Here is a 12,491-nt window from a genome sequence, read left to right as displayed (position 1 = left end):
CTGAAAAATCCCCGTTAGTTATATGGGAACAGGTAGCATTTCCCTCCCACTCTTCCTTGGTTCACGTTCTTTCCTACCTCTCATACCCTAGGAGAAACTACAGGACTAGAGCTGTAGTCTGGAGATAAAAGTATATGCAAGTGACCTGGAGTTCAGGGACTGTGTCTGACCTTGTGTTCCTCACTTTCCAGGCAGGCACCTTGACACTCGCCCTCAGCCAGCTCCCTCACCCTCTACACACACAAACACACATGCATACACACATACACACACACACACATACACACACACACACACACACACTTGCTGAGATACCAGACTTCAAGTCCTAACAGGGGTTCATAAACAGAAAACAGTAGCCAAGAAGTTAGCCAAAGAGATCATTAAAAAGATGGAAAAGAGGTCACGAGGTGCCAAAAGAGGTCACGAAGAAAAACTAAGAGAAGCAGCTGAAGCTCAATGAATTGAAAAACAGGATGACGCGGAGCACGATGCCCAGGGAATGTGTGGGGCCTGTGCTTTTCCCGTCTATTATCCCACCTGTGTAATTGATAATTAATTGATAACCCTGCCAAATGACTGTGATCATCAGCTTCATTTTACAGATAAGGAAACCGAGGTTTGGAAAGGTGACGTGACTCACCTATGGAGTAAGTAGCCTTGTTCAGACTGGCCCTAAGCTGTCTGGGCTTCATCTGAGGACTAGGCCCTCCCTTGGGGGCCAGACCCACATTCCCATCCACAGCGGGGCTTCCCCTCCAGGTGAGCAGGCCCAGCCCAGCCCAGCCCACTCCACCCAGCTCTCGGCTGCTCACAGCCTTGGGAGAATGTCTTTTCATATTTCTCTTCCCTTCCTCCCCACACTCAGCCTTTCATGAAGGGAGCCTGTGAATCTGGCCAGAATTCTGTTTGACAGTTAAATGCCCTGTCAAAGCACAGATGCTCTTCAGTTCTGTGACAGAAAAGTCATTCTCTGGGTCTTTCCCCCAAACCATGGATATTCTCCTGGAGGCCAAAACCCGAACTCTTGGTTCAAAATAAACACCTTCCTTGTGTTTCTCCGTCATTACTTATTGATCAGGGGTGCTTCCTGGCTTCCTCTGCCCAACTGTGGGCCCAGAAAGGGCTGAGTGAAGAGCAAACTGGTGATAAGTTCCTGCAAAGGACAGAAGAGTCAGGCTTTGGAGCTTGGGGGACTGAATTTGGGGATGCCATCTACCAAGAGCAGGATTTGGCACTAGGACAGGACAGTTCAATGCTGAATCCTTGCAGTTTCTAGAGGAGGGAAGAGCAAGCCGGAGCAATGGGCTCAATCCCACAAGGTGGATCTATCAGGGTAAAGCCGAGATCCTGTGCTGGGGTCTCTCACACCAACTGCACAGGTGAACATTAGGTTGACTTGCAATAAGAGCCGAAGAAAGAAGGGACTTAGGGTACTTCGTGGACTGTCAGTTCAGAAGTTGTTGACGGTGTCACTCATGCATTCAGTCTGTAAACTTTTAATCATCAAGCACTGGGCTAGTTTCTGGAAAGACAGAGGAATCCATGTCCCTGGCGGGAGAGCTAAATGAGCAGCTACAATGTGATACAATGCGGCAAGTGCACGGGGTGCAGTGGAACCCAGAGAGGGAGCTGCAATTCCGACTGGGGAAGGCTGTGTGCAGGAGGTGAAGTTTGAGCCGTCGGGTTTGATAGTTAGGAGGAGCTCTCCATCCCAAAAAGGCAAGTTGAGCCAGGCCTCGAAAATGCATCCTAAAAGTAAGAGCTAAAAGGACTCTATCCAAAAAGATACCATAGCCGGGGGTAGCAGGTAGAAGGATCACTGTTTCCAAGTCCTGAAGGACTGGCAGGGGCAGAAGGAACAGACTAGTCTGAAGTCACCCCAGCAAGCACGTCCAGGCCCAATGAATAAAGAGCTAGAAAGAGAAGGATCCAGGCTCAAAAAAGTCCTAACAGTTAGAACTAACCCAGGATGGGACAGTCCTCCTGTGGATGTAGCAATCTCCTCGTCACTGGAAGAGTGCAGGTAGGAACTGAATGGGCCCTCAATGGTGATTGTGCAGAAGGGACTAACGCATCAAATTGGGAAGAAGGGACTAGGTCAGATGACCATTAAGTTCCCTTCCAGTGGTCCAGCTGTTACTTGATTTTAAACTTTATGTCTCAGGAGGAGGAAGGACACAAAATTCTAGTCTGAGATCTTGTTGCACACTGAACATAGGGCCTTAAGTAACAGCCAGGCCCTCTACTTAACTAAGCAGACCCAGCCAGCGGGATTACTGATATACCTGGCTTCACACCCCGGCTTCCTTCCCCGTTGTCTGTAACCCAAGCTCATCTGGGTTCTGAGCTTGTGGCTGCAGAACCCTCAGATCAGTCTCTGTGGGATGGGCAGTGTCAGAAATATTGGGATGTTCAAATGGGGACTCTTTTTCCTTGGATTTTCAAAAATTAAAAGTTCACACCAAGGCTTGGATGGGCAAGTGCCTGGCTAGGTTTGTCTTCAGGTGATGGGAGTTAAGATGCCAGAACCAAACAGCTGCCAGCATGTTTCTGGTGGGGTCCTGTTTGGGTACAAGATATTTTGGAGTGACACAAGGAAGACTCTACCTGTACAATCCCCATGAGTGTGAAACAAGAGAGACCTAGCAGGGGTCAACTAGGGTGGGAAGGGCCTGGAGACCATCCTAGAGCAGACCTATTTAGTGTTGTTTTGGAGCCAGAACTAGAACTAGGAAGACAGGTTCCTGCTTAGACCTTCCCACCATCCTCAGAGGAAAATGAACAAAAGCTCTCAGGACTCTGTCACAGTGATCTTATCTGAAGTAGGAGGTTGGCACTCAGTATTCTGGTTGCCCTGTCACTTTTTTTAGAGACAGGGTCTTGTTCTGCCACCTAGGCTACAGTGCAGTGGCCTAATCATAGCTCACTGTAACCTCAAATTCCTAGATTCAAGTGATCCTTCCACCTTCCAAGTAGCTGGTACTACAGGCAGGCACCACCACGCCTGGCTAATTTTTTAAATTTTTTGTAGAGATGGGGTCTTGCTACATTGCCTGGGCTGGTTTCAAACTCATGGCTTTAGGTGATCCTCCTGCCTCAGCCTCTCAAAGTGCTACGATTATAGGCATGAGCCACCATACCACCCAGATACTGTGATTCTAATTGTGCCGTCTCTGAACTGCTTAGCTGTATTGTAATCACAGAGGCTTTTGTTGAGTGATCTATCACAGAGCTAAAATTGCTGTAGATTTATAGAATCTAAATGGCTTAAGAATAATCCATTTGAGCCTTTGGATCAAAGAGGTTAAGCGACTCACCCAACATCACACAGTAGTTCGAGGAGAGTCAGGACTAGGCTTAGGGTTCCTAACACCCAGGTCAGGGCTTATTCTGCTTTGTTCTGCTGACTTTCACTGGACCTCAGCTCCAACACAGTTGAAAGGCCATAAGTACCAGGAACACTACAGCAGAGGACCCATTGGCTGTCCTGTATCTTGGCAAACGGCTCTCTGTAGCAGCGGTTAATCTCAGCAAATTCTCTATGGTGAATCATTTTACAAAACAAAAAAAAAAAGAAAGAAAAAATAATGCTTTCGCTTAGACCCTTTGGTGTAATTTTCTCTCCTTTCTCGGTCTCTCTCCTGCTTCTCCTCCTCATCCTGGTTCCTGCTGTCCCTGCTCCCCCCTACTCTCCCTTTTAACCCTCCCCTCCCGAACAGCTTTGACTTGGTCACAAATGGCGGCATCTCCATCATCCTGCGGTTCGAGCGGGCCCCTTTCATCACGCAGGAGCACACCCTCTGGCTGCCGTGGGATCGCTTCTTTGTTATGGAAACCATCATCATGAGACATGAGGAGAACGAGATTCCCAGCTGCGACCTGAGCACCTTCGCCCGCCCCAACCCCGTGGTCTCTCCATCCCCCCTGACATCCTTTGCCAGCTCCTGTGCAGAGAAGGGCCCCATCGTGCCAGAAATCCAGGTACCCAGCCTTCCTAACTGCATCTCGCCATGCTTTTATCTCACCTGGGGGTGGAGGAGAATCTCAGAGACAGTGGAAAGAGAAAACACCTCTGTGGGGCCTGGGTCAGACCCTATCAGCCCACCACGTGGAATCCAGCCACCAAAGCCTATAGCACGCGTGACGTCAGGATGTGAGGACGTTACACACGGCAACACAGGAGCACCTGGAAACTGCCTGGCACACTCCCTCTCCCTTTCCACTCTGCCATCCAGATCACTTCCACTTCCTTTTCCCCACCCTCCAGTGTCCCCTCTCTCATTATTTCTGTTAAAAATATTTAAAATGATAGGTTCTACCGAGAAGAATAGGTCAGAGGATCCCAAATAGTGAGCATTATAATAAAGATTAAATGAGAAAAATGTGCATGAGGTGCTTAGCACAACGTCTAGCACCTAGTAAGTGCTCAATAAATTTTAGCTATTATTAAGATTATTCAACACACACTACCTTCGTGCCAATTAAGGATTCCTTTGGCTCCAATCTACACATGCAAGTGTTTTACTTAATTATCATTAAAGGGAAGTAATTGGGAAAGATATATTTTTATCTAACAGAAATTAAGATAGATTTCTATTCTTTTTTTTTTTTTTTTTTGGTCTAACAAAGCTCTGCCAGTTAAATTTCCTCCACTGTCCCCAGCCCAATTTCTAATGGCAAAGTGAAGGCCTAGGAAGAAGAGAGATGTCAGGGCAGAAGCCCAGGAGAAGCCCAGGCCGTCTGGCCTGCCTAATGAGAACTGGGGCGATGTACATGTTAATGGATTGCGGGCGCTGGCAGATCAGAGAGTTTATACATTTATGTGTGTATATTTCATGCCTGGCTGAGCAAACACATCTCTCCACGTGTACCCTGTTGTGTAGCTTCCAACACCAGCCCACGGGAAGGAAATACAACCATTTTGAAATTCTCATTGCACTCACAGGTTGAAACCTCTCTTCTTTTCAGAGATTCAGCGCCTATCTCCTGTCTCAACCACCAGGCTGACCTTTCTTATGAAATGGTTGTCAGCGGAGACAAAGCTTGCTGGAGAAAAGTAATTTGTTACTCAATCCTGGCTCAACCCCAGCTAGACAGTTTTCCCAGGAACAGGGACTTTGGAACCAATGAGGTTAAAGGTTGCACCCTCTTTACAGGGCTTCCTGAGCTGGGGGCCTGCACACTCAGTTGGGGCACAAACCCTGCTCATTTTCAGATTCATGAAAAACACAACAGCAAACTCTGGGGTTTTCCCAATCCTATTGTTGGTTAGCCTTTGCAAGTAACTGGGAGAGGTACATTTTAAAGGGTACATTAAAGAAGGTAAATATTGATGAGAACATCAGGATGGCACTGACATCAGGAACCACCCTGTGGTTCATCAGGATGTAGAGCCTGCTTTGCCTGGAACTTGTAAGCTATAATTTAGGAAGATTGCCTTGGTTTAGGCCCAATTCCTGAAATTTCCCATGTTCAGGAGAGTGGGTGGGAGTGGGGTCCACACCCTTCTATGAAATGGACAGAATGAAAAAGGCCTAGTTCCTCTGTGAACACAAGGGTAGAATAATCATTGTCCTTTGAATAGATATGTTAGCCTCAAATGATTGAATGTCCCTTTCTTGAAACAGAGCCCAGAGCACGAAGCTGATAAAGTTCTCTGCTTTTGCCGTGTGCCTGAGCACCCTGGCATTCATTTAAACTTCCCGTCTTGGAACCAAGCCCATTGCACCCAGTAGATAAAGTGCTGCCTGCCCACCGCTCTGTTCATCTGACACGGCACTGGAGCTCCGTGCGCAGGTCAGCCTCTCTCTGTGGGTGAGCTGGGGCATCCGCCACAGGTCCTTGCCAGGCTGTGTTCTCAACTCCACATAAGGATTTGTTCAGTCAACATCTCGTAGTCTCTGTTTACTTCCTCAAAAGGAAAGACGCTTGAAACAGATCTTACTTTAGGAAAGTTTTGAGAGAGGCACCCTCTTTCTTGCTTAGGCAGCTGTCCACATTCATCTGAGAAAAAGGTCTTTCTTCCTGGTCACCTGTTGCCAGCAGTGCCGTTGTCCTACCTGGTAACATTTATCCACTAGGCACTTTGCATGTGTGACCTTACTCAATGCTCAGTCCTCATGCTAATCCAGGGAGGAAACTGAGATTCAGAGGTTCCCTGAGTTTTCTAGGATGACACAGCTAGTGAATCAGAGGCAACATGAGGCTAAGTATTTTATGTGCATTATCTTACGTGTCCCTCTCAAAAATGAAGTGCAGTGAGCATTATCATCCCTGTTGTACAGAGGAGGACCCGGAGGCTCAGTGAGGTGAGGGGACTTATGCAGGGTCCTACCACATAAGAGTCGGTCTTCCGACTTGTTGCCCTCCTCCCTGATCTTTCTCCCCTCTCTTTCATGTCCCTCTCCTCCTCCTGCTCCTCCTCCCCGTCCTCCTCCCCCGCCGCCTTCTTCTGTCTCCTCTTTTTCTTTCTCCTCCTCTCCCTTCACTCCTACCCCTCTCTGCTTCCCCATCTACCTCCTGAACACCCAGGGTCTGTGGGGCCATGGCCAGCCTCCCTCCGCCGGGGCGTCAGTGCCCGTCACTTGCTGTGCTCTGTCTCTGTCCCTAGGCTTTGCAAGAGGAGATCGCGATCTCTGGCTGCAAGATGAGGCTGAGCTACCTGAGCAGCCGGACCCCTGGCTACAAGTCTGTCTTGAGGATCAGCCTCACGCACCCCACCATCCCCTTCAACCTCATGAAGGTCCACCTCATGGTGGCGGTGGAGGGCCGCCTCTTCAGGAAGTGGTTTGCTGCAGCCCCAGACCTGTCCTATTACTTCATCTGGGACAAGACAGACGTCTACAACCAGAAGGTGTTTGGGCTCTCAGAAGCCTTTGGTAAGCCCCCCAGCCACAGGACTCAGAGAGAGAACAGCACTTGGAGGGAGGACTCTTTTTTCACCTCCCTGGTTTCTTCTTCCTCCCTTCCTCTTCTTAGATCAAAAATAGCTAAGGCTTCATTGGCCTTTAAGACCACCCCTGACCTAAAAGAATGTACTGAAAGACCCTAATATGGAAAACTCGACCCTCAAAATGAGGTTTCAAAACCAAAGTGGCCCTTGAAAAGCACTGTGGTGGCATGTGGTGGCTAAAAGAGGCTGCGTGCCACAAAGGCAGGGCCCCATGGACATTGCCTGGCCACCCCACAACCATCCTGCCAGAACTTATCCATTGAAATAGGGGAGCCGAAAACTGTTTCTTCAATTTTTTTTAAGGTGCAAGAGCTAAGACTCTTCCTTCATCAGAAACACTTATTTCCAATCAGAGAGGTGGTCTCTTTGTTGCTGTTTGTTAGTGCTGTCTTTTTGTAAGACAAAACAGTATTTGGCTCTGGCCTCACCTGCAGTCCCAGTCTCACTTGGACCTTGGGCTTCCAAGGGCTGGCTGTACTCACGTCTGCTTCTGAAGTGGAGCAGCGTCCCGGAAAGGACTCTACGCTGGACTGGTAGCAGTCCTAACCCCTGCAGGGCTAATCCACCAAGCTCTTAAGAGTAACAGCCCTGCAAATCTCTTCTCTTCTTGAACCCTACTCCAATTTTATTCCCTTTATAGATTCAGCAAAGGTAGAATGAGGACACAGAGAAGAATGCTGTGTTTAGAAAAGAAGGGGGGAAGAGAAGAAGGAAAGGAGGAGGAGGAAGCGAGGGAGGGAGGGATGTTGGGAAGAAGAGAAAGAGGGAGGTGGGAAGGAAATAAAAAAATGTCCAATGAGCACCTGCTCTGGGCAATGGGATCCCCTGTATATTAGCATCTCAGTTAATCTTTATACCTGTGAGTGAGAAATTATTATCCCCAAATTCTGCATGAGGAAGCTGAGGCCCAGAGAAGTGAGGTGACCTCCCAAGGATGCACAGCTAGGAAGAAACAGAGCTGAATTTTTCCCAGATCTTTCCTATAGGTGTGCGTTCCCCCTTACCCCACAAGGGCACATTCAGAGCAAAGATGCCATCTCTCACCATTCACAATCCCTTCTGTAGGTCAAGCTACTCATACCATCTCTTTAAAAAAATAAGGCCTTATAACCTCTTCAGATAAAAAGAGCACATTTAGTGTCCACCAGTCAGTTAAGAAGGGAAGGGTCTGGGCTGGGGTCACTGTCCTGAGATCACAGGTGACCAGGAGGAGGCATAATGGCTGCTAAAGGGACTCAAGGTCGTGGGGAAGAGGTCACAGGGACATCTCCTGGCCTGTTCCCCTGTTGCCATAGATGGTCAGCCATCTTTTATGGCATCTACAAGAAACTTTAAGGGGCTGCCCATTGTTAATTTCTGTCTTGAACACGTGGTAGGATATTGCCTGCTGGAAAACAGTGCCTGCACAATAAGATGCTTGGAAGAAATAGCATTCCTGTCTCTGCTGGTTCCTTTTCATAAATCAGTTACAGGACTTTGCATAAACCCAGGCTCAAGGAGCCTGCCATGTTTAGCCTTCATCCCAGTGAACTTCTGAGGGAGCCTGGATTTGTGAAACAAAAGTGAAACCAGGGGATTTTCAAGCTTTGAAACCTCAAAGCAACTTACAGCTTTAAAAGTACCCCAATCGAGCACCTTTTCTGTGTATTCATTATAAGTGATATTAGATTCTTTGCTTTATAAAAGAAAAACACCATGTTCATTAATAAAAATTTGAGAAATGGACAAAAATAGAAAAAAGTCATATGTGATCCTATAAAAAAATGCAACTACTCATTAACATTTCAATTTATTTTCTTATTTCATATGCAGTTTTTAAAATGCAGATTATTGTATATAATCAGTTTTTTCAACGGAGCATTATTCCATAAGCATTTTCCATGTCACCATGTGGTCTTTATAACCGTAATTTCCAATGGCTCTGGAACATTCCTGGAGTGGACACACCCGCCCCTCTTGAACCTTTAGATTACTTCCAGTTTTCCGCTATTTTAAATAATGCTGCATTGAATACTTTTGTGTATATAAAGTATTTTCCATATTAAAGATTAATTCCCTGAAATTGATTCACCTGGGTCCTTTCAAAGTATTTCAAAGTATTTGTTTAACTTTTCCCAGTAATGTACAATTGCTCTTCAAAAAAAAGAAAAGGTTATTGAGGCTCAGCAAATCCTCCTGTTAGTATTTCACATAGCTCTGGTTTCAACTTAGAAATATGCTCCTTTTTACCTCTTCTACAAAAGACAAGCCAGGGGCTTTGGCTGCGGGTCTAAAGGCCAAAGAGTTCTTTGCTCACTTAAGCATTTTGCTCCCCTTGTGAACTGCAGTTTCCGTGGGTTTTGAGTATGAATCCTGCCCAGATCTGATCCTATGGGAAAAAAGAACAGCAGTGCTGCAGGGCTATGAAATCGATGCATCCAAGCTTGGAGGATGGAGCCTAGACAAACATCATGCCCTCAACATCCAAAGTGGTGAGTGAATTAATAGAATTCCTTAAGCCAGGTCTTGGGGAGTTTAGGGGGTGGGCAGGGGGGAGGGGACCCTTGTCTTACATCCCTTGTGCCCTGCCAAAGAAAAACGCACACTCTGAATCTCATAGGCTCCTATGTGATCAGTCAGTCAGATGGCTCAGTCACCAAATATTGCTTGGGGGCCTGCTTTGAGCCTGTCACTGTGCCAGGTACTGGAGATGCAGAAATGAAAGGCCTCAAGACCTTACAGTGGTCAGAAACGAACACAAATGCTGTGCCAGGGACATGGCATCACAGAGGGAGGCGCAGGACACTGTGGAGGCAGAGAAGAGCAGCACCTCCCTCAGCCTCTTGGTCCACCAAGGCACCCCTTTGGCAAGAACTCCTGAGCTGGGGCTCAGAGAGTCCATGGGATTAGCCCCGTGTATCAAGTAGGGAGAATGGTCTAGGCAGAGGGCCCAGCGTGTGCCAGAGCACTGAAGCCTGAAGGAAGAGTCAGTGGAGAGAAGGTTCTTTGTGATTTGGGCAGTGAGTGAGCTGAAGGGAACAGCAAAAGCCGAAGCTGGGGACACAAGCAACTGGAGCCCAGGGTAAGAAGATTGGGACTTTCAGCTTTACCCAGAGGCAAACATCCAGCCTCTGAAGGGCTTAAAGCACGTGGGAAGCATGATCAGGTCTGTATTTTCAGTAACTCACTCTGACCATGATCCAGGGTGGGACAACCAAACATAGTAACGATGTCAGGTATCTCCTGCCTAATCCAGAAAGGCAAGGAATGTGTGTCAAAGCCACAACATGTCTGGGGGAAAATTCGTAAACTAATTCTAAAATTTATGACAGAGTAAAGATTTGTAAATAGCTAAAGCAGTCTTTAAGAACAAAGAAAAAAGGACTCACTAGATACTAAGCTATCTTAGAAAAACCATGCTATCTAAACTGTGTGGTGCTGGCAGAGGAACAGATAAACAGATCCCACAGGGTAAAACATGGAGTTCAGAAGTCGACCTCTGAGTGGTAATTCAAACCAGGTTTGGCCCTGAGTGTTAGAAAAGGCAAAACAACAGAATTGCAGACCGGTTTGTTTCTCCCTCACCTGCAAGACTGGAGGGAGGTAGCTCGTCCCAGGCTGCAGCCTGGAAGCCAGGCTCCCCGTCTCTCCTTGCGCCACTCGGGCCTTCCTGCCCACCGTCACGGTCCACGGGGACCACTTCAGCCAGCAAGAAGCAGGAAAAGGACGAAAAGTAAGTCCCTTCCACTGTGAGGATGCCTCCCAGCAGCTTCCCACACCACTTCTACTTACACGCCACCGGCCAGAACTCAGTCACGGACGTAGCTGCCCACAGAGCTGGGGATCGTAGTCACATGCTCAGCTAAATAGTAGAGGTTCTCTGACTGCAGAAAAAGGAAAGCAGGGATGGGATGGATATCAGTGGGTAAAAAGGAGTCTCTGCCACACACCATGTATATACAGGAACTTGGTATAGGATGGAGATAGCATCACGTGTCAGTGCAGAGTGGATGTGTGTTTTAGAAATTACTATTGGGAAAATTGGCTCAATATGCGGAGACAAATTAAATTAAGTCCCCACTTCACACTGTATACAAAACAAATTGAGATGTTTTCTTAAACATCTAAGTGTGAAATGTAACACCTTAAAATTGATGGAAGAAAATATGGAAGAATATCTTTTAAAATCTCAGGAAAGGATTCCCTAAAACCCAAAAAAGCTCAGACTTTAAAGTGGAAAAAGGATTGATTAGACTACATAAAAATTAAAGATATCCCTTTACTAAAGGACAGCTTTGGCAAAGCTAAGCGGTGACAGCTGAGGGGAAGATCTCGTGACCTGTAAAAGCCAAAGCCCATGCAGGCTTCCGCATGAAGCGGGGAGGCAGGAGACAGAGGGTGCAGTGGAAATGTGCAGCCGGGAGGACGAACTGCACTAAAAGCAAGTGGTGTAGATACGGGAGGAAGCTTACAGGTCATTGAGGTCAATCCCTCATTTTGTTGGTGGGAAATCTGAGGCCCGAGGGCAGTTAAAGCAGTGAAGAGACCTGTACCAGATCTGGGATCAGCTGTTAGCAGCAACACCAGATAAAAACCCAACTCTTGACTCTAGCTTGGCAAGAAGAAACTGAATTGCACAAATTCGTTTCTGTGAACATTTATTGGCATCTGCTGTGTCAGGCTCTGTGCTAGGCACTAGGGAGACAGAAAGGATGAAGACACAGTCTCCACACTTGAAATGGTGGCGATTAAAAAAGAGAAACAAGTAGTGCAGTAAAGAATTTGTGCTTTCATAGGGCTGTGGGCTGGGTGCCTGAGACACGGGCAGCCTGTCAGAGAGGCAGTGTAGCTGAGTTCCACTTGTAGCCTCTGTGGCCTTGGGAAGCTACCTAGCCTGGCCCCCTGTTATAGTACGGAAGGTAACAGTGCCTGTCTTACAGAGTTGTAGAATTTACTGATTGAATCAGGAAGTCAGTATGGCCCATTTAGGACACTCCGGGTGTCACTGGGGGTGGGGCGAGGCACAGCCTTGGGGTACTCCTAAGGTGCTGCAGAACCAGCGGAGTCGGCCTTCCCCCCATCCTGGCCTCGAGGGATGGGGCACAGCTACACTTAGAGCTCGGGGAAGGACCTGGTGTGTTGGATGTTTCTCTGGAAAGGGTTGGCAGAGACCTTGCATGCCTTGCAAAATCAAGGTCACTCCGTGGCCCACCACAGGAGAGGACACACATTGCTGCTCCACGGGTGATTCTGTCCTATCCTTGTCCCAGGCATCCTGCACAAAGGGAACGGGGAGAACCAGTTTGTGTCTCAGCAGCCCCCCGTCATCGGGAGCGTCATGGGCAACGGGCGCCGGAGAAGCATCTCTTGCCCCAGCTGTAATGGCCTTGCTGACGGCAACAAGCTCCTGGCCCCGGTGGCCCTCACCTGTGGCTCCGACGGGAGCCTCTACGTGGGTGATTTCAACTATATCCGAAGGATCTTCCCCTCCGGGAACGTCACCAACATCCTGGAGTTGAGGTGTGTACAGGGATGGCCACTTCGCAGTTTCTGACGA

At 47.9% G+C, this 12,491-nt stretch overlaps 1 protein-coding gene across 1 annotated transcript in view; it reads left to right on the top strand.

Annotated features, from left to right (window-relative positions):
* Nucleotides 1-12,491, top strand: part of TENM4 (teneurin transmembrane protein 4) — a 431,524-nt gene that overhangs the window by 364,516 nt on the left and 54,517 nt on the right. Inside the window, exons 18-21 of the mRNA XM_012651003.1 lie at nt 3,723-3,984; nt 6,614-6,881; nt 9,283-9,426; nt 12,205-12,454. Of these exons, the coding sequence (XP_012506457.1) occupies nt 3,723-3,984; nt 6,614-6,881; nt 9,283-9,426; nt 12,205-12,454 (924 nt within the window). The remainder of the gene's footprint in view (nt 1-3,722; nt 3,985-6,613; nt 6,882-9,282; nt 9,427-12,204; nt 12,455-12,491) is intronic.

The sequence above is a fragment of the Propithecus coquereli genome, unplaced genomic scaffold (assembly GCF_000956105.1).
Source record: "Propithecus coquereli isolate 6110/MARCELLA unplaced genomic scaffold, Pcoq_1.0 Scaffold344, whole genome shotgun sequence".
Taxonomy (NCBI): domain Eukaryota; kingdom Metazoa; phylum Chordata; class Mammalia; order Primates; family Indriidae; genus Propithecus; species Propithecus coquereli.
This window is presented reverse-complemented; position numbering and strand designations above follow the sequence as displayed.